This window comes from Panthera tigris, chromosome B2 (genome assembly GCF_018350195.1).
Source record: "Panthera tigris isolate Pti1 chromosome B2, P.tigris_Pti1_mat1.1, whole genome shotgun sequence".
In the NCBI taxonomy this organism is placed as follows: Eukaryota; Metazoa; Chordata; class Mammalia; order Carnivora; family Felidae; genus Panthera; species Panthera tigris.
In genome coordinates, this window is record NC_056664.1 from 141,411,936 (window position 1) to 141,433,807 (window position 21,872).

General features: G+C 43.0%; 2 protein-coding genes across 10 annotated transcripts in view; one reads left to right on the forward strand and one right to left on the reverse strand.

Moving 5' to 3' along the window:
• SERAC1 (serine active site containing 1) overlaps positions 1-1,000 on the reverse strand; it is a 74,293-nt gene extending 73,293 nt beyond the window's left edge. The window contains exons 1-2 of one of the 3 annotated variants that reach the window (XM_042987414.1): positions 888-1,000; positions 201-261 (exon numbers count right to left, since the gene is read on the reverse strand). The gene's annotated coding sequence lies outside the window, so the exon portion shown is untranslated. Of the gene's footprint in view, positions 1-200; positions 262-539; positions 830-887 lie in introns of those variants that run through there. The other 2 variants (XM_042987413.1, XM_042987412.1) reach the window with 2 other exon arrangements.
• An 86-nt stretch (positions 1,001-1,086) lies between these two features.
• GTF2H5 (general transcription factor IIH subunit 5) lies at positions 1,087-17,672 on the forward strand. 7 transcript variants are annotated; one of them, XM_042987417.1, is made up of 5 exons: positions 1,160-1,179; positions 2,058-2,127; positions 3,605-3,760; positions 4,243-4,486; positions 17,218-17,672. In XM_042987417.1, the coding sequence occupies exons 4-5, from the start codon at positions 4,437-4,439 to the stop codon at positions 17,396-17,398; spliced, it is 231 nt and encodes a 76-aa protein (XP_042843351.1). In that variant the 5' UTR covers positions 1,160-1,179; positions 2,058-2,127; positions 3,605-3,760; positions 4,243-4,436; the 3' UTR covers positions 17,399-17,672. The 7 variants fall into 7 exon arrangements, with proteins under 7 accessions (XP_007097287.1, XP_007097285.1, XP_007097286.1 ...); XM_042987418.1 differs by lacking the exon at positions 1,160-1,179 and adding an exon at positions 1,338-1,348; XM_042987420.1 differs by lacking the exon at positions 1,160-1,179 and adding an exon at positions 1,338-1,348 and having other exon boundaries at positions 4,243-4,444.
• The last annotated feature ends 4,200 nt before the right edge of the window (positions 17,673-21,872 follow it).

The following is a 21,872-nucleotide window of genomic DNA, read 5'->3' on the forward strand; positions in this document are numbered from 1 at the left end:
ATTCGACTTCTGCTCAGGTCATGATCTCACGATCTGTGGGTTTGAGCCCCGCATTGGGCTCTCTGCTGTCAGTGCAAGGCCCGCTTCAGGGCCTCTGTCCCCATCTCTCTCTGCCCCTCCCCCACTTGTGTTCGTTTTCTCTCTCAAAAACAAACATTTAAAAAAAATTAATAAAAAAGGACACTTTGGAAGAACCATACCTAGAGAGCACGCACGCGGAAGCAGCAATACCGAAACCAAAAAGAGGCAAAAATTTGAGGGCTAAAAAGAGGAAAACGGAATATAAGAGCTGGGTTCATAAATCACACAAACACACCAAGCAATACAATGCAGCATTAACTTATTTGGGGAAGTACAATTTAACCTAAGGAACATAAGCAAGAAGCTCATCCCTCCACTGGTAAAAAATAAAGTGAGAGCTCTAGTAGACTATACATCAAATTTTGGGGAAAGAATTAATTTTAGAACCCTCGGGGGTCTTCCACTTTAAGATGACCGTTACCGGGTTTAAAAATCTAAAAGCATTCAATGTATTCAACCTCTCCGGTCAGAGCTAGAAGCTGTGGTTTGGCAGGTGCCGATTTGAATGAAGGGACTGTTTCCTACTCCTTCCCATCATCTTTCCGTGACTACCGAGGCGGGGCTGATGGTACCGGCAGGTGCTTTTTGGGCCTCAGAGAGGTGCCGGAGCTGGGCAGCGAGTGGGAACGAAGGGTCGGGCGGCCCAGGCTCAGAGAGAGGCCCTCAAGCCCGGCGGCGGGTCGGCGGGTCGGCGGGTCAGCAGGTCGGTCGGGAGCCGTGCCCCGGCGCCGCCCTCCCCACTCCCCGCCGGGCCGGCTTCACGGACACCCTCGCCCGCCCCCACGAGCCCGGGCTCCCCTTCCTACCTGCCGGCACGCGGACTCGGCCCGCCCTCAGCCGCTCACCGCCGACCCCGTCGGCAGGCAGCGAACCCTTCTCGGCGGTTCGCAGCTGGAGCCCTCCAGCCGCCTACCGGCGGCACGTGATACCGCCCCCGCCCCCGTCGCGCCCCGCCCCCTCGGCCCAGCTCGCGCCCCGCCCACAAGAGCGTCGCTGACCGATGACGTAGCCGGCACAGACGCTGCAAGGCGGAGTTACTGCTGGATCTGTGGGTAGAGGTGCGTGGTGTCAGTTCTTCCAGCGAGAAGGCAAAGTGGGGTGCGTAGAAAATCGTGGGTTTCCAAGGAAGGGAGGGGGAGAAGAGACTCAGAAGCCGGTCCTGCAAGTGCTGGGATACCGGGCCCTGTTTCGCACCCCCTCGGGGCGCTTCCTGAAGAGGCCTGGAGGCTGTCCCGCTGTAATTGAGCCGTGGAATTCAATAGGGGAGGTAATGGCTCGCATCCCGTGTGAGAAGTTTAAGGATTAAGTTCGCATCTGCCGCGTGGGATTTTTTTTCTTTCCTCCTAGGGCAGATCCTTGGGAAACTGAGTTAGTTGGTAAAGGAACACATGATCTGGTGACCTGGCTTCTCCCTTTTTCTTTCTTTTTCTTCTTCTTCCCACTTTTTCTTTCTTTCTTTCCTTCTTTTTTTTTTTTCTTCTTCTCCCCCCTTTTTCTTTCTATCTTTTTCTTCTTCTTCTTCCTTTTTTTTTTTTTTTAAACCCGGGAGCTTTAGCTTTGTCCCTTTGCTCTAGCTCTTCTGTGAAAAGAGATGGTCGGCCTCACCATCCCTTTCAGAGCTACCATTCTGTGATTCCTGCTTCCCAGGATCGTATCTTTTATCATTAGCCCAGGTGGGAATAGAAATCTTGTGACTCATGTTCTAAACCTGGTTTGGGTACGCGGGCGTGCTTAGGTGGCTTGCTTTCTTTTGGGTCGACTCGGGTAGCATTTGCAAGAAGCATTAATGTTCCAATAGGCTCATTTTAATTTTGTTAAAAATCAGAATAACTGTATGTCTTGTTAACATTAGCCCTATGTTTTTCATAGACTTAACTCTTTGACATTAAACATTTTGTCTCATTTCAGAGGCAAATCTCCAAAGTATATTGAAGTCGGTGCTTTTGAATTTATTGTCACCTTATCTCTTTTATTAGCATTTTAAAGGTCATCACCTTCTGACTTGGAAAAGATGGTCAACGTCTTGAAAGGAGTGCTGATAGAATGGTTAGTAGTTTTGATACTTAATGAAATTTAAATCTCCGTGTTGAATCTTGATGTATGTATACCTCCTCTAAAATCCATGTTTTTGTTTTAAGATCCAAACGAATCAAGTCTTTCAACTTTCTTAACTTCATTTTTCTTATATAACAAGTGGAACAGATTTTGTTGGTATATTTCTTTCCTGTGCCAGATTTCAGTGTCTCTGGCCAGTGGCGTAAGTGGCATTATTTCCAACACGTTTTGGTCAGGGGAAGTGTATTTTTTTTAATGTTTATTTTTGAGAGAGACAGACACAGAGCGCGAGTGGGGAAGGGGCAGAAAGAGGGAGACACAGAATCCTAAGCAGGCTCCAGGCTCTGAGCTGTCAGCATAGAGCCCTATGTGGGGCTCCAACCCAAGAACTGTGCGATCATGGCCTGAGCCAAAGTCAGCCGCTTAACTGAGCCAGCCAGGTGCCTCCAGGGAAGGTGTATTTTTTAGATCAACACTCTTTGGAGGAACAGTACTTGCATTGTCATCCCACCCTCAGGGATTGACTAGAATTTAGGGTCTGCCTGAGTCTTCACCATCACGAACTATGGTCTTGAAAGAGTAAGAAAGTCAAGAGTCAATTGAAGGTTTCTTAAACGAGGCACGCGTTCCAAAGAAGAAACTAGAAACCTTAATGAGCGGCATTGAATTTCAAAGCAGGCTATCTAGGGCCAAGTACCACAGCCTGAAGACCTCTACTACGGGACCAGTTCTTGCTCTGTCTCCACTTGTTTGTGATGTTAAGGCTGGGGGAGGAGCAAAGCCAAACCCTAGGATACTTTCGGCATCAAAGCAGCTTTGTCCTATAGAAATACAACGTGAGCCACACACGTTGTCTTAAATTTTCTGTTAGCCACTGTAAGAGTAAATTGAAACAGGTGAAATTAATACATTTCATTTAACCCAGTGTATCCAAACTATTTTAACGTGTCCTAAATCGTCAAAGTTGATAAAGATTTCAAAATCGTGTTAGGTCTTTTTTCATACGGCAGTGTGTAGTTTACTTTCTGCAGCCCAAATCACAGGCTGGCCACGTTTCAAGTGCTCAGTGGTGAGCAGTGCCGGTTGATTTAATGTTTGGAATAAAGGAGACAAAACAAGGGTAGAAGAAAAGAGCCAGTGACGTGGGAGGGAAGCTAAGAGGGGATGTTTAATGAAGGTGAGTGGGCCTGAGAGAGAGAATAAGGTGAAGACACTGGAAGTCAGTGATTTTTCTCGTATCTTCTTTTTTTAATTTAATCTATTTACTTGAGAGCATGCGCACACCAGTGGGGGAGAGGCTGAGGGAGAGAGTGATAAAGACTCTTAAGCAGGCTCTACACTGAGCGGGGAGCCCTACTTGGGGTTCTGTCTCAGGACTGTGAGATCATAACATGAACCTAAATCAAGAGTCAGACCCTTAATTGACTGAGCCACCCAGGCAACGTTTTTTTGTTTGTTTTGTTTTAAGATGAGAGCTGTTTTAGTGGAAATGTGAGATAGATGCCAGATTGGAGTACTTTGAAAAGGGAAAGGAAGATGAGGAAGTGGAGAATCTTCAGAGAAGTTTTGCTGTAATAATAAGCAAAGGAATGGAGAACTGGATTGAAAGCTGAAGAGGGATATGGTAAGGGAATCTGGTTCTTGTTATTTTGGTTTTAATGGAGAGAATAGAATTTATGTTGATGAGAACAAACTACTCACAGAGGAGAGGTGTTCACTGGGGAAAGCAAGGGGACAGGATCTGGGTCCCATAAGTTCTAAACACAAAGTGCTGTTTTCTTTTGGAAAATACTTTTAAGCTAGTTTTTTTGTATTGTATTTTTCTTAAGACTTTGTCATAATTGGGGCACCTGGCTGGCTCAGTTGGTTAAGCGTCTGACTGCAGCTCAGGTCATGGTCTCACATTCATGGGTTTGAGCCCCACATCAAGCTCCGTGCTGTTTGAGCCTGCTTAGGATTCTCTCACTCTTTCTCCCTCTGCCCCTCCCCCACTGTGCGCTCCCATCACTCTCTCTCTCAAAATAAATAAATTTTTAAAAATTTTCTTCGTAATTATAGAAACATTCTCCTGGTTGGTCTTTCAATGCTACTGTTTTTTTAACACAGAGGATACGGTGTCTAAATGTGGTGTCTGTCCAGTCAGATGGGAGCCCCCACATGTGGGGCGACGACCGAGTGGAAGCCAATGGCGCAGGGGATGGAAATTCACCCAAGACAGAGCAAAGGAGATACAAGTTTATGGAATACACTGCACAGGAGCAGCAAGCAGAGAGAGTGAAGGCTGTTTTTAAAGGAGGAAGATGAGGAGGTGTGGGGATGGGAACGGAAGGAATTCTCTCTCCCCTTTTTGGTAACTATGCCTGGTTGTAAGTAGCCCATTGATCAGTTAGGGCCTCTGGATATTTTGAGGTGGATCTCCTGACGGGCCTGTTTGTATTCAGATGGTCTCTGTGAGCCCTTTCCACATTCCATCTCTCAGGCCTATTTGCCTAAAAGCATCATCTGCAGAGTCATACGGCATACACATACATACAGTGTCAGCTGTCCGCTTTTCCCCTTTTGTTTCTTCCAATTTTAAGTTTGATCTTCACCCCTGGATTTGATAAATCTTAACTTCTCTCTTGTCGGATTTTTGTATTTTAGTTTTTGTTGATGTGTAAAGTTTCATTTATCTAGAATTTATTGGGAGGAAGGGCATGTTAGGCAAAGATTTGAATTTGCCTTTTTTTTTTTTTTTTTTTTTTTTTAGCTGAACATGTGTTTCACACCATTCATTCCCTTCTCTGATGATACGTTTTTTATCACATTGTTTCACTCTCCCTGCTACTTTTCCTTAATCCTGTCCCACATCCCTTCTTTTCTTTGTCATTGCTGCCTATTCAAGGATAATCTCAGGAGGCGCCTGGGTGCCTTAGTCAAGTTAAGCATCTGACTTTGGCTTGGGTCATGATCTCCTGGTGGTTCGTGAGTTAGAGCCCCGCGTGGGGCTCCCTTCTGTCATCACGGAACCCACTTCAGATCCTCGTTCTCCCTTTCTCTCTGCCCCTCCCCCACTCAGCAAGCTCTTCTCTCTCTCCCTCTCTCAAAAATAAGTATTAAAAAATTAAGAAAGAATACCTCAGAATAATTTAGTCTGTTTCCAAAATAATCCTTTTGGCCTGATGGTTAAGATTGTGTTAGATCTATATTTTAATTTGAAAAAATATGGCTGGACTGCATTTTAAAGAGCAGAATCCTGGGAGGCTCATTAAAATCTCAGTGGTAGGCTTTCACTGTAGCCTTGAGGACCTAGTATAAATCTGTAAGAGGACCTGAGGTGTTAGTTTTCTTTCCTATTGGCTGAGCTCTCTGCCCAGTTTGCTGTCATGGAACCAAGCCTCAATTCTACGTAGGCTCTAATGGCCCCTCAATCACTCTGCTCTTCTGTGTAATCCCCAGACTAACAGCAACAGCATCATCTGGAACTTGTTAGAAATGCAAAGTCTCAGACCTCGCTCCAAGTCTCCTAAATCAGAATTGTGCATGCAAAGATACTTGTTAAAAGGCATTTAAAGTTTGGGAAGAGAAGCACTTAACTGGCCTAAGTCTGATAATGAGTTTTCCTATGGAGAATCGTTTTGCACCAAGACTAGTAAAGTTTTATTTTGCCGATGGACACTGTCCTTGCAAAACTTGAATTTTTTCCTTTAAGGTGAATTCCAAAGTGTAGCCTGCACAATTTTCCAAGAGGGTTACTGTCTTCCCAAAGATAGAAATCTTCCAAAAAGACTCCAGGCTTAAGAAATAATAGGTTTATAAAGGGCATGGTCAGGGCTGTTGGGAACTCCACAATCAGGTGTCCATGCTGGGACAGTAACTGGAAAAGTCCTTCAGTCTCCCTCATGTCTGTATTTGATGCCAAAAAGAAGATTCTTAGTAATATAGTATGAGCATAAGTCTGTTTACTTCATAATACCCATGGATTGTGTGGGGCCTATAGGTGTGTGGAGTACAGAATCTCATAGGTCTAGAGTTCATAGGCAAACCACTCAAGAATTTCTTAAAACCACTTTCATTGTTGCAGTGATTCTTTCCAAATTCCAGCCACATCACCATACGTGGTCGTCTATAATGGCATGGATAGCGCTGTTCCACACATTCTGTTCAGGCAGCCGGCAAAATACTTCTCGGCCATGTAGGGCCTCATTCAAGAAGGGAGTCTTAATTTGACACCTGTCTTAGAATGGCTGAACTTCGTGCCCCATTTAAATTTCACCTCTGTCAGTTCCTTTCAACTGATTTGGAGTCTTTAATAAATGCAGCAAATAAGTCAGATTATGGTGGTGGCCATTAGGCCCAACTCTATGAATTGAAAAATCAAGGTACTAGGATATAAGAAGATTCTTTCCTCACAAAGTTTATCAACTGCCAAAATCGAAAGCTAAATTGAAATTTTTTGTTGATAAATTTGTGTTTTTATGTATCAATGAGGTTGGTGAAAACTTCCTCTTTGTTGGGGTCCACCACTGTCAACTGCCAGCCTCACACTAAGCATTTCCCAAATCTAGCCAACCACAGCAGTACTGAAGCAAGCAGCCTGTGTCCAACAAATGGCCTTGTCCAGTTGCGGGTGCCAGAGCAGACCTCTGGGGCGACCGTTATCTTGGTTACTTGGTGTGGCAAGTGCTTCAGCAAGATGATTTGTTATAAAGGTGCAATTCCCAACTAGCTTACAGCACAATAGCAAAGAATCTGAAGAAATAGTATTTATTAGATTTACGGGTTCGGCTTCTAAACCTATACTGTTAGGAGAAGCAATTAAGAACAAAAGCAAGGGGCGCCTGGGTGGCTCAGTCAGTTAAGCGTCCAGTTCTCAGTTTTGGCTCAGATCATGTTCTCACGGTTTTGTGAATTTGAGCCCTGTGCCGGGCTCTGTGCTGACAGTGCAGAGTCTGCTTGGGATTCTCTCTCTCTCTCTCTCTCTCTCTCTCTCTCTCTCTCTGCGCCCCTCCCCACGCCCCTCCCCACGCCCCTCCCCACTCACATTGTCTCCGTCTCAAAATAAATAAACTTTAAAAAAGAACTAAGACAAAACTAGTCTTACCATTGTTCTGTTCTTTCGCAGCATTTATATATTTCTTGTGACCCTTTGCTTCTTAGAAGGGCCATATTCACAGAAGTTTCTTGGCTACCCAGAAGAGTGCCTAAACTATACATGGGCGACGCTTAGTAAATATTTGTGTACTGAATGAATTTTGTTAACATAATTGAGCCAAGGAATGTAATCTCAGCCTAAATCCCAGAGTATTAATGTTCCTTTAGAGCTTCTCTATTAGCACAGTGATAATAGTGGAGATAAGAATAGGTTCTGATAACTTGGATTCAAGTTTCAGTACAAAAAAGCTTTGTGCACCAGACCTCTTTTTTTGGCAAGTTACATCAAATAGTTTTTAAATGAAGTGAATGTTGGCTTCCAGTCTTAGTTTTTAAAAAGCAGCTCTCACCGAGCTAACGATATGGGTGATAGAAGCACAGTCTTTAAAAAGACCTAATACGGAAAGCAATTTGTGATAGGTTTTGGAGCATTGATATGCTTTACCACAGTAATTCCCCTTCCAGAAGTTTATCCTAAGGAAGTGACCAGAACTGCAGATAAAAACGTAGGTGACTGAATGTGCTCATACAACATGACGCCTTGAGGATGGAGCTAGCGAGTGTAATGTTAAGTGACATAAGTCCGAAAAAGACAAATGCCATGTGATTTCACTCCCGTGTGAAATTTAAGGAAACAAATGAGCAAAAGGAAAAAGACACAATCAAGAAATAGACTCTTAATTATAAAGAATGGATGGTGATGGGCGTTAAGGAATGCTCTTGTGATGGGCACCAGGTGTCGAGTAGAAGTGTTGAATCACTGTATTGTACACCCGAAACTAATAGTATACTGCATTAACTGGAATTGAAAACTTAAAACATTGTGACTTTTTTCCTAATCAGATAATGTAGCTATTAAAATACTTGCAAACATTTCAAGTGATCTGGGATGATATTGTGTGATACAGTGTTAAATAAAAAGGGCTGAATGCCTTCATGATGTAACACTGAACATTTACTGGTACCGTACTAAGCACTTGGTAATATTCTATTTGTTCTCACAACAACCCTATGAGATATAGGTATTATTATCCCCATTTTATAGATGCAGAAATTGATCACAGAGAAATAAATTGCTCAGGGTTACACAGCTGCTAAGATTGGATTTTAAACCACAGTATTCTGGCTTCAGAACCCACGCAAATAAGCCTTATGTAATCTGTCTTTCTAACACAGAACTAAGCATTGTGTCGTGTTAAGTTCTGTAAAAGGACTTGTGCATGTGCAGTCTTAGAATAATATATGTATTCACGGGATAATAATAGAACAACATTTTTGTACAAGCAAATCGTTTAATGGGGATAAAAGGGGGTCATTTGAACCTTTCTACCTATATCCTTTCACACACCCAGAAACTCTTGGCATTGTAATTGCTCTTCATTTGAGTATCTACCGTGAGCAAAGTGTTTTAGGTATAGTCTCTAATCCAGCAACTCTGCAACATAAGTGGCACTGTCTCCATCTTACTACCTAGGACCGTAAGGCATGGAGAGGGTTAGTGATTTTATAGATCATACATATTTTGTTTGACTGAGGTGGGGATTGGGCTTTGGCTGAGCCCAGTTGTTTTCTTTAGTGTCTTGCGTCTTTTTAACAATAAACCTCTTGTGTGTCCTATTGGAGACTTGGGACAGTCGTTCTGGTTGATGTAATGACTCCTGTGGTGGCCCTTTCTTTCTCTTAAGACCCTACTCATTGTAAGTATAAGATTTTTAAGGAATTCTACCTTGTAGCTAATTATTATCAGGAAGGATTGTTTACCATTGACTGAGCCAATCTTAGTATTCTGATGGTATGGGCAGTGCTGACAATTTTGTGCAGGTGACCCGTGATTCTGTGATCTGTCGTATAGCTAACTACATCATCCTAGGAGAGACTTCGCAGTACTTTTTAGAATCACGTTTTATACTCAGGTTATGTAGGAAGGGGTTGATTGACATCTGCCCGTCACATCTCCAGGGCGGAGATACATTTTTTTCTTGCTCACTAGCCCTGACCCCAGTTTTTTATTTTTTTTAACTTTTTTTTTTTTTTAATGTTTATTTATTTTTGAGAGAGACAGCATGAGCGAAGGAGGGGAAAAGAAAGAAGGAGACACAGAATCCGAAGCAGGTTCCAGGCTCTGAGCTGTCAGCACAGAGTCCGATGCGGGGCTTGAACCCACAAACTGCGAAATCCTGACCTGGGCCAAAGTCGTACGCTAACCGACTGTGCTACCCAGGCCCCCCGATCCCAGTTTTTTAACTGAGTATGTCTATGGGCACTTGGGGTTTTTTTTGCTTTGTTCTTACCAGCAGACTCTCCCATAGATTCTCTTCATGAGAAAGTGGAATAAATAACCCTGTATTCAGGCAAGATATTCCAGTCCCTCAGTGTTTCGTAACAAAGATCCCCTAAGCTTTGAGTGTCCTTTTGAATCATTACAAATTATATTTTTTAGGTACATGTTTGAGAATTCAGTCTGAAATTGACAGCTTTCTGTTTCCTTTCAAAAAGTTTAATTGAGGCAGTTAATAACAGAAATAGTCATTTCAGTATCTCACTGACCAGTGACTATCTCATTTGTCAGTTAGGAGTGTTTCCCCAGGTATGGGGACTGCCACTGGCGTTCAAGATGATTTGTAGTGGAACACAAAAGGGAGGGGGGAGAACACAAAAATAGTTTGTATATGACCAGTTTAATTTAGTTGAGGGAAAAAAAACACATCAGGATGACTGATGATTCATACCAGATCAAGTTAGGCTTAAAAGTTGATTTAGGGGCGCCTGGGTGGCTCAGTCAGTTAAGCGTCTGACTTCGGTCCAGGTCATGATCTCACTGTCCATGAGTTCAAGCCCCACGTCAGGCTTGTGCTGACAGCCCTGAGCCTGGAACCTGCTTCAAATTCTGTGTCTCCTTCTCTCTCTGCCCCTCCCCCGCTTGTGCTCTGTCTCTATTCCTCACAAATAAATAAATGTTTAAAAAAAATTTTTTTTAAGTTGCTGTAAAAGCAATTTAGAGAAAAAATAATATGTAATGCAGGTGTTACAAGATCTGGCTAAAATACCAGGGATGGTATGCAAATGGCAAAAATTTTGAAAACACCAGCGTGCTGAATCAGAGCACAGACGTGAGCTCCCCTGACACTTCTTAGTTTCAGTTGTTTGGGGTTCACTTCGTTGAAATAATGTAAATTTATTTCATCTAGAAAATTTCTGGGGATCTATTAGTCTTTATAACCACTTAACCTTTGCTATCTCTAAAACCTCTCAGAGCAGCCAATTACTAGAATAAATTGGCGTCCTCTGTGAATGTGCTGAGCTCAGACAGTAACAAGGTAATCTATCACATTTGGACCCGAAATCTATTTTAAATTGTTCTGCTGTGTGAAGAATATCCTTCAAAGAAGCCTCTGAATGATTTTAATTGAAAGTACTGAGATCTGTGGCAACTGGGTGGCTCAGTCGGTTGAGTGTCTGACTCAGCGTAGGCTCCTGATCTCTTGGTCATGAGTTTGAGCCCCATGTCAGGCTCCAAGCTGGATGTCAAGCCTGCTTAGGGGTCTGTCTCTCCCTCCAATGCCTCTCTCAAAAAGAAAGAGAATACTGAGATTCTTGTGGGACCTGAGGGTAAAATGGGCACCAGGGCCTCCATGTGAGAGATGAGAGTGAGTCTTCCTGTCCCCTGATGGCAGAGGGAGAAGGGAGAGACGGGAAATGGCCCAGCTGCAGAACACTAAAGCCGATTATTTCTGTCTGTCCCTCACCCCCGTCTATTAAGTGAGTCCTCTTGTATTCCCCACTCCCCTTTTATTTGTATGGGCAAGGAAACGTTTAGGGAAACAACACAGTTTTTAAACACAATGGCGTTAGAGACACTGAAGCTTTGATTTCCCTGTTCTGTAGACCTCCTCGATTCCATTTCTGTAATTGCAACTGAAAGAACCCTGTTAAACCTGCTTGTTACTCCCTGCCGCCCCTCCTCCCCTTCTTTCTAGAATTGCTTTTTTTGTGTTTATTTTTATTTTTTTTGAGAGAGAGACAGAGCATGAGCATGAGCAGGGGAGGGGCAGAGAGAGGGAGACACAGAATCCGAAGTGGGCTCCAGGCTCTGTGTTGTCAGCACAGAGCCGGACGTGGGGCTCAAACCCATGAACCATAAGATCTTGACCTGAGCCGAAGTCAGATACTCAACCGACTGAGCCACCAGCGAGCTAGAGTTGCTCTTTAAGCCCTTTTTAACTTTGCTTCACAGCCTTTTTGTCAATCATTGGTAATTTGTCTACCTCAGTGAGATTTTTCAATGTACAACATATTAACTGGTTTACAAAAATTTCTTATTCTGTGTAATTGCCAAAATTAGGGAATTCCTGGAAATGTGCAGTTTATCTGTATCTGCTTAAATCCGTGACTATAACATTACCTTTCTAGAAGACCCCGCTCTGATGCATCCACATCTGCCTGTTGTTGGCCTTCAGTCTCATGTCTCTACCTGCCCTGAGACTCTCATTCTCATACTCTTTAGCCTTACTTTTCCTGTTTTCAGTCACCCAGAAAGCCACAGATTTCCAGGCCACCCCTCGGACACTTTGACACTCGATACCTGCAGCAGAAAAAGTCATCTGCTTTTTTTCCACCTCCACCCCTCTGAGCCCTAGCCCGGCAGGACCCCCTGTATCTTCCACCCCTCGGAACTCTTCCTTCTCCCAGCCCCCTTTTTCTGTCTCACTGGGAGCACGAGCTTTCTCCTGAGCACACTTCTCCCACAACCCTCCCAAGCATTGCCTCCTCTGTGGTACCTCATGTACCATTGGGGCCAGGAAACCGGATAGGTATCTGCCTTACTCCTCCTTGCCACTTCAGACATGGTGACTTGTCTTCATAGAAACCCACAGCTCTCCCCATCAGAGGACCCTGCTCACTAACCCTCCCCTTTCCCTTCAAGGCTTTTCGGTGAAGGCTGTCACTCTTGAGTAGCTCTCCTCTGCGCATTTTGGTAATTTCAGCATCCACGTGGATCGTCCCCTCAATACCCTGACTTCCCAGTCTCCTGACCTCCTCTTCCCAAGCCTGTCCTCCACCCTGTCCCAGCCTTTCCCGCTGCCGTGGGCGGCCCTCGTCTGTCCCTGCCAGTATTGCCCTCCCTTCACTCTCTCCACTTCGGGCGTCTCCCTGACCTCCACCCCTTCTTGCCCATTCACTCCGTCTAATGCCCTCGCTCTAATTTCTTCAGCTCTGCCAGGCCTGCGGTCTGTTGATCTCCCGCCTTCCCCTGACCTTCCCAGCAGCACCCCACGTCCTCCTCAGCCCGCTGAGGGCTGAGGCTCCACGGTTCCAGGCCGCATTGGTTCGTTCAATTAAAGACCGTCAGCTCCCTTGCCTCTCTCTCACACTAACCAGATGTGATTCTGTCCTACTCTGCACCTGCTCTGAACCTTTACCTCCACGGCTTTAAATTCACGACTCCTAAACTCATGTGGACCCTTAATGCTAGCCAGCAAATCCCTGTTTCTTAGTCTTTTTACTGTCCCCCTCTTAATACAGCTGTTCTACTTCAAATTCAAGATTTTGGTAGTTGTATTTTTTTTTTTTTTTTTATGTTTTTATTTTATTTCTGAGAGAGAGTGTGAGCAGGGGAGGGGCAGAGACAGATAGAGACACAGAATCCGAAGCAGGCTCCAGGCTCTGAGCTGTCAGCACAGAGCCCAATGCGGGGCTAGAACCCATGAACCGTGAGATCATGACCTGATTCAAAGTCAGACACTCAACCAACTGACCCACCCAGGTGCCCCAAGATTTCAGTAGTTTTAAAACTTACTGGGGGGCGCCTGGGTGGCGCAGTCGGTTAAGCGTCCAACTTCAGCCAGGTCACGATCTCGCGGTCCGTGAGTTCGAGCCCCGCGTCAGGCTCTGGGCTGATGGCTCAGAGCCTGGAGCCTGTTTCCGATTCTGTGTCTCCCTCTCTCTCTGACCCTCCCCCGTTCATGCTCTGTCTCTCTCTGTCCCCCCAAAAAAATAAAATAAATAAATAAATAAATAAATAAATAAATAAATAAATAAAAAGTTGAAAAAAAATTAAAAAAAAAAAACTTACTGGTATTTTTTGTGCCTCCAAGAAAAATCACTACCAGGTATACTGTATCATGCCATTGATTGCAAGAGTCATCTTGATTTTGGAGATGTTAAAATGTGGGGGGAAATGTACTTCTTAGACTAGACGAATGTGGTATTTCATACCTTCAACTTCTTTACCTCCAAAAACTTTCCTGTTTCACTGCAAAAATACAGGAAAAGCAATCGGGAGAGAAAGTCGGCAAGTCTGTCCCATTGATCTGTGCGCATATACTCTTCCCTTCCCCCCACTGGCTATAATGAAGTATCCATTCTTCTGTCTTAAGCCAGCTTCTCTACTTGGGAACTGGACCCCATCCCTTCTTGCCTATTTCAGGATAGCTTTCCAGCAGCCTTCCTCCTCCTCCTGCTCTAGCAATTTTTCCTTCTCTACTGAATCATTCCCATCAGCATTCTAAACATGTTGTGATACCCACCCACCCCCACCCCCACCCCCGGAAGGAGGTGAGCAAAACCTATTGATTCCCATATCCTTTTCCAGCTGCGGCTCTATTTCCCGCTCTGTGAAAAAGAATTTCTTGGAAGACTTGTCTAAATTCACTTTCTCTGATTTCTGTCCTGTGACTCCACTGAACCTGTTCTTGCCAAGGTCTGGTAGTCAAGTTTCAATCCTTATTTCCTGTACCTGTCTGTTACCAGCACCTATCACGGTGGATCACCTCTTCTCCCCAAATGTCCTTTGTTCACTTACCTTCCAGAACTCAGGGCTTTCTTCCTGCCTCTGCAGTCACTCCTTTCCAGTCTGCTTTGCTGATTTGTCCTTTTCCTGCTAACCTCTTGACGTTGGGGAGTCTGGGGCTTGGTCCATACTCTTTTCTCTGTTGCGATGTTCACTTCCTTGTTGGGGCTTGATGACTGACTTTTGCTCTTCAGTCCAGAGTTTGCTACTGGAATCCAGAATCGTATGCCCACTTTCCTACGCAGTTTTCCGCTTGGGTGCCAACCTATCTCAAGTGCAATGTGCCTCAAACCCACTCTTGATCTTCCCAGCACACCTGTTCTTCCTACTTCCTCATCTCACTAAAAGGCAACTCCATTTTTTTCATTTGCTCTGACCAAAAATGTTGGGAGTCCCCTTAATTCTTCTCTTCCAAAGTCGGAGTCTAGTCTCGGCAAATTATGTTGGCTTTACGTTCAATGTATGTCTAGAATGCAACCGCTTCTCATCTCCCCGTTACCACTTACTTCCAAACCATTATCATCTCTTGCCTGGGTTACCGCATTCACCTTCTGATCGGTCTCCCTGTTTGCACCCTTGCCTCCACCACTACCACCACCCCAGTCTTTTCTCGACCCCACAGGCTGTATGATCCTTCCTTTTCAAATTTAAGTCAGTTTGGGGCACCTGGGTGGCTCGGTCAGTTGACCTTCTGACTTCGGCTCAGGTCATGATGTTGCGGTTTGTGGGTTTGAGCCCCACGTCGGGCTCTGTGCTGACAGCTCAGATCTGAAGCTTTGTGCTTCGGATTCTGTGTTTCTCACTGTCTCTACTCCTCCCCCACTCAAGTTCTGTCTCTCAAAAATAAACATTAAAAATATTTTAAAAAGTAAAATTTAAGTGTTTGGGGGCACCTGGGTAGCCCAGTCAGTCAAGTGTCTGACTCTTGATTTCAGCTCAGGTCATGATCTCATGGTCGTGAGATGGAGCCCTGTGTTGGGCTCTGTGCTGGATGTGGGGCCTGCTTAGGATCCTGTCTCTCCCTCTCCTCCAGTCCTTCCCCCACCCACTCATGCATGGACTCGCTCTCTCGTTCCAAAAAATAATAATAAAATTTAAGTCAGTTTGCAAGTTAAATCATGTCTCCCAGTAAAAGCCAGAGTTGCTAAAATCACCTCTGAGGCCCTTTGTGATCTGGCCCAGCTACAGCGAACTTGGTGACCTCATCTCCCACTTCTGTTCCCTTTAGTCACCGCACTCCAGCCTCTGTGGCCTTGCTGTTTCTCTCTGCCTGAGTCACGTGGCTCACTCACTACCTCCTGGTGTTTGTTCAGATGTCACCTGCTCAGTCAGGCCTTCCCTGCCTCCCCTGTTTGAACTTGGGAGTGTCGCAGTTTCATGACTGCCAGTTCTCATCCTGCTTCCCTATTCTGTGCATGTGCGCGCGTGCGTGTGCGTGTGTGTGTATCGTAGCACTACTGGTAAATGTAAGCTCTAGTAACAGGGAGGGTTCTTTTTTTTTTTTTTTCCTTTTTTTAATTTTTATTTTAAGTAGGCTTCATGCCCATCATGGGGCTTGAACTCATGACACTGAGATCAAGAGTCACGTACACTACCGACTTAGCCAGACAGGCACCCCAACAGGAGAGTGCTGGATTGTTTTTTCAAAATCTGTGTCAATTTTGGAGCACCTGGGTGGCTCAGTTGGTTAAGCATCCGACTTCTGCTCAGGTCATGCTCAGGTCATGACCTTACGGTTCGTGAGTTCGAGCCCCACATCAGACTCTGCACTGGTAGTGTGGAGACTGCTTGGGTCTCGGTGTCTCTCTCTCTCTCTCTCTCCCTCTCTCTCTCTCTCTCTCTCTCTCAAATAAATAAATAAATAAATAAATACACTTTAAAAACTAAAATCTGTGTCAGATCTGATAAGGGCAGACCTATTTATTTATTCACATCATTTTACATTGTAAAATGTTCATAAAATCATTGTAATGGTAAGTTACTAGAAATAATTAAGAAAATCATCTTTTCAGGAAGACTTGGCTTTATTAATAGGTAATACACCATGAACCATACCCATTTAGTGACTGAAATAAATCCTTTACTTTTGTTAGCTTCGCTCACACCTGGTTTGTACTTGAAGGAACTAAAATTTGGTTTTGTTTTCAGGAAATTACACTGACCCTTTTTGAATTAAAGCATCTTTGCAATTGATGTTGTCATTCCTCAATAAACCAAAAGAGTTTGTAAAGTTACATTTTCTCTAAGATTTGAAAATTGTATGCAGCTTGACATTTTTATGTTCAATTTTTGCTAAATACATTGTACATTAGGTCTAAAGGGTGTCCCTTTTGTGTGATTCAGAGCTTTTATGACAGATATGTTTCTGTAAATCCAAGAAATTATATCCCTTTTTCCTTTGTGACTTACTCTATTCATTACAGAGTGAAAACCACAAATAAATAGAATTAAATTTGGATCTCTTTGAGCTCAGTATTCTCTAGGAGATTTTGGTAGGATTTCCCTTAAAGATTCTGAATGATAGTTCAGACTTACAAAGTTTAAAATTTTAAGGAAGAAAAATAATTTGGGCACCTGCTGCAAGCCAGAGCCTATTCTTGGCATTATTCTGTAATTTTCATAACTGCCCTGTAGCCTCATTTTGAGGCTTTGGGAGATTAAATACATGTAATACAAATACATATTGGGAGATTAAATACAAGTAAGTGATAAAGCTGAGACTGAATGCAGCTCTGACTTTTGCAAAGTTACTGTTTGACTGGTTTTGTAAATAAGTTTTTCACTGGCAAGGTAATGAAAATCCTTTGGCTTCTTAAAAGTCATGGTCATGGGCAAGTAAGGAAATTCATTTTTTCAATCCGTGAAGGGAGCTGTTACTCTTTGGCCCTGTTAACTACCAAGCTTTGAACATTATTTTTCACTTGTCAGTGACAAACTACTCTTTTAAAATCTTATCATCGGTCTCTTTGTCTAAAACTTGAACCAGCAGTTCTAAAATGAAGCTATGTCTACAGATCATTAGTGCTTGAGAGGGAATGAGGGATTGAGTTAACAGTTTAGAACTTATAAATTTTCCTAAAAATTCTACAAGCCCAATTCTAGTTGTTCCCGTGAAATTTGACAACAGGGCGTCTCATCTTTATGTGTTTTCTCTGCAGTGACCCAGCCATGAAGCAGTTCCTGCTGTACTTGGATGAATCAAATGCCCTAGGAAAGAAGTTCATCATTCAAGACATTGATGACACTCATGTCTTTGTTATAGCAGAGTTGGTTAATGTTCTCCAGGAGCGAGTGGGTGAATTAATGGACCAAAATGCCTTTTCTCTTACTCAGAAGTGAAAATACTCAATATTGACCACTTAGGAATCAAAAGAAACAAATGTGAGACTGTCACCATTCAGTGTCCTATGTGACAGATTAAACTTAGTTGCTTAGATGCATGTTACAGGAAAACCTATGATGTCATTCGTTCAGAAAAAAAGCCCCTGAACAGATTTTCCTCTTCTGTTTTTTTTTTAGTACGTGTACCCTAGAATGTAAAAAAAGAAAGAAAAGTTTTAATGCTTGTCTGTGATTTGCCTTTTATTATCCTACATTAAAATATTAATGTAAATGGTTTTCCTACCTTTTTAATACATTAAGAATATGATGGAATATGCTTTTAAATTATTCGTCTAACCTAACTGTTTCACTTGTTCCTGTTAATAATTGTGGGGTTTTGTAGTGTGGGTGTGGTTTGTCCTGTTCTAATTAGAAACTTCACAGATTATTTAGATAAATATGCCACGGTGGGACCTTGGGTAATATTTATGTCTTGCAAGTAATGCCTGCATACCGGCCAGCTGTCTTGGTGAAGAAGATGGGGAAGAGAACCATGTAATGTTAATGTGAACTACGCTTTGCATTTCCCTAAAAATACAGCATTTTAAAAGTGCAAAGGGTGAGAGATAACCAAATGAGAAAGGGACCTGTTGCTCTGCAAGCTTTAGTTTTTCCTTGTTCAAGCTTTTTTGGTCACATTTTCCTTTCCCATCATGGCAAGTGTTTTGTTTAAAGACATCAGTTTTATTTGTGCCTTATTTCCTATGAGAATCCCTGTTTAAACTGATTTTAAAAAGAAGGACTATAGGAGAGTACAGCATAAGGAATATAGTCAATAAAATTGTAATAACATTGTATGGTGACAGATGATAACTAGACTTACTATGGTGAGCATTTTGTAATATATGTAACTGTCAATTCAATATGTTATGCACACCTAAAATTCAACAGAATATCATAGGTCAACTCTACTTCAATTTTAAAGAAGGAACAGAAGTAGGAACAGATAGTCTTGTGGGAAGCGGCATGATTGGGTTAAGATATATCATATATAGTTTTGTGATTGATTGGAGGCAGAAATGATCACACTGATAGGGGCTTTGCTTCCCTTCCTGAAGATAGTGTTAACTAGGATGGGTTCCTGTGATGAGAATTCTCCAAGAGAGAAAAGGACTTTTGTGACACTGTGTAGAACCCTATCGAACGTGGTTCTCTTCTCTCCTATAGTGTGTTTACTCAAAGTACCTGTGTACCATTTTCACTCACTACACAAGCTGGACGTTTCCACTATTTAGTACAGTAGGTCCTCCCTTATCTGCAGTTTTGCTTTTCCACCTTCAACCAAGGCCCAAAAGCAGATGATTCTTCTTCTCACTATCCTCAGAAAGAAGGTCAGTAGTAGCCTAACGCTATGTCACGAAGCCTACGTCATTCACCTCACTTCATCTCATCATGTGGGCATTTTATCATCTCACTCGAGGACCCCACAAGAGGAAAGAGGGTAAGTACAGACAGTACAGTAAGATATTTTGGGGAGAGACCATATTCGCATAACCTTTATTGCAGTTTATTGTTATTGTATTTTATTATTAATTGTTATCTCTTACTGTGCCTAACTTACAAATTAAACATTATCATAGGTATGTACATATAGGAAAAAACACAGTATACATCGGGCTCGGCTGGGCATCCCCTGGGGGTCTTGGGATGTAATTCTCTAGATGAGGGGGGACTACTCTACGTCCATCACGACTCCCACCAACATAAATCAATCCACAGAACATTGATTCTCCTATAACAATGCAAACAATTTTGTGGCGTTATTGGTACATTTGGTTCTAAAACTTGTTGAGTAGAAAATACATTTCTTTAGAGTTTCCAGCTGTACTGTAATGTTGAATCTTTTATTTCAGGCATATTTAAGTCATATATCTCAGGCATTTGTCATCTAGTACCTCTTAATAGGAACATGAAACCTTGAGAAAACTTTTCTTAGAATCCCAGTTTAAAAGGTGTGGAACAAATTACATTGGATAGTGATTGCAAAGAGTGTTACGGGAAGGAAAGTTTTTATTTCATTCAAAAGTATTGGGGCAAGTGCTAAATATCTGTCCCTGGACATTGCAGTAAGAAAAAGGGGACATTGTGAACTAGGAACCCTACATGCAGCTGTTTAGTTGACTTGTCCAACTACGAGAGAATAGGAAAGAACCAAGTGACATTTTTCATAAACTCTCCTTGGCATCTGGTAAACCTTATTTGATTTGGCACACTTTAATACTTTTTTTTTCTAATGTTTATTTTTGAGAGCGAGAAAGAGAATGAGCAGGGGTGGGGCAGAGAGCAAAGGAGACACAATATAGAATGGGCCGTCTGTCAGCTGTCAGCACAGAGCCCCATGCGGGGCTTGAACTCACAAGGTGTGAGATTATGACCTGAGCTGAAGTTGGATGTTTAACTGAGCCACCCAGGCACCCCTGATTTGGCATGCCTTAGATGTCCAGAACAAGATGCAGGTTGCTTGGTGGTGGAGAAATTGACTACTGTCTTTTAAAAATAAAGTCCTATATATTGTGAAAAGGTAGTATTCACTTAAATTTTCTTAACTGCAAAAAGGAATCATTTTAATGGATCGAAGTTAGGTGACCAGTCATAAATATCCATGCACTAAAATTGTAATATTTAGAGTTATACTTTTTTTTCTTTCTTTCTTTTTGTTTTTTTTTTTAGAGAGAGAGAATCTTTAAGCAGGGCTTGATCCCATAAGGCTTGATCCCATGACCCAGGATCATGACCTGAGCCGAAATCAAGAATCCAACACTTAACCCTCTGAGCCACGCAGGCGCCCCTATCACGCAGGCGTACCCTTCTTGATAAAGGGTTTTTCTCTTAAACACTGTATCAGGTCAAAAAAAAAATTTTTTTAGAGAGAATGTGCATGTGCATGAACGTGAGCGGGGGAGGGACAATCCTAAACAGGCTCCAAACCCAGGACAGCTCCTGACAAAACTGTGAGATGGTGACCTGAGTCAGTCGAGTCAGATACTTACCGACTGAGCCACCCAGGCGTCTCAAAAATTCTTAATTCCTTGAACGCTTATTTCCTTGTAAAATTTAGTGTGATTATTTAAAATTTCAGGCATCCTAAGTATGCATCCCAATTAACGTAAAAAAATGTATATCGAGGAATCAGTTTTAAGTGAACAGTTACTGAACAGTACTGATAATAAAAACTATTCCCCTTTATTGCTGATAGACACTATAGGTGGTAATCAAAATTATTAATGATTATACTGCTCTTAATATGAGCCGTTAACAGGTGATCTGACATAATTTTACTATTTTCTGAAAAGATGGAAAATAGTGTATTTTGTAGAGTAATAAACCTCACTTCTAAAGAAACTAAAAACTCTGACATGATTCCTTCTGATTTAACTCATTCTCTTAACTTTTTCCTGCCTTAAGAGATAGGAGGAAGATATAGAGATGAAAAACAAGCATTTGCAAATGTAGTCAATAAACATTCTCAAGTGTACGTAGCTCTCCTTTGCAGCAAAGAACACTGAAAGGTCTGTTGGTGAGATTACTGAATAAGCTTTTTCCTTTCTTTTTAACTTTATTTATTTTGAGAGAAAGAGCGAGAGGAAGAGAGACTACAAGCAGGAGAGGGGCACAGAGAGAGGGAGGGAGAATCCCAGGCAGGCTTCATGCCATCAGCGCAGAGCTTGACAGAGCAGGGGCTCCATTTCAAGAACCAGGAGATCGTGACCCGAATCGAAAGCGAGTCTGACACTCACCTGACTGAGCCACCTCGGCGCCCCTGAATAAGCTTTCTGAATACATTATTCCCACTCTAGGAAAGTGATTAAGAGACTACCTGCATCCAGATGTCTGCTCCCTGCTTGCTAGCTCTGGGATCTCGGACAGGTCATTGAGTTTCTCTCTGAAAACAGGAACACCTGTCCTCAAAAACTGGTTTGGATGGTTGTAAGTTAACGTAAGTAAAGCAGAGGATTCTGAGGTTTGGTTACTTAGAATCTAGAAGAGCACAATGAGGGGGCAGGGAGACATTTCGGCGCCCACCCCCTCTACCGACATTTTTTTTTTTTAAGTGTTGCATAAGCAACAGATGGGGGAGGAGGGAAATTGTTAGAAAAGGAGCTCGGGGTAGATGGCCTAGTGGGGGCCCACTACCTTTACCGATCTTGAAGCTGTCTCTTGAACAGCTTGAACTTTGTTGGGAAATACCCGAACAGTTCGTTTCCCTGAGGCTGGACCTGGGGCCTAAGGGTGGGAGAGCACCTGGCTCCGAGGGTCCCAAACCAGATTCGGCTGCTGGCAAAAATCCACAGGCAGAGAGACAAATGGTGGCCTTATTTCACTGGCGCTAACACCGGGAAGACGCCGACTAACATGTCAAGGTCTGACTCTAAAGTGCTGAAAATACTTCTGGGTTCATGTAAAGAAAATGTGGGACAAAGGTCGGTGGGCA

What these genes read in the sequence shown, in the direction of transcription:
- GTF2H5 (XM_042987417.1), top strand. Translation starts at nt 4,437, where the DNA reads ATGAGGAGGTGTGGGGATGGGAACGGAAGGAATTCTCTCTCCCCTTTT. An exon ending in AATTCTCTCTCCCCTTTTTG is followed by an intron (nt 4,487 to 17,217) that starts GTAACTATGCCT and finishes TTTTCTCTGCAG; the next exon opens with TGACCCAGCCATGAAGCAGT.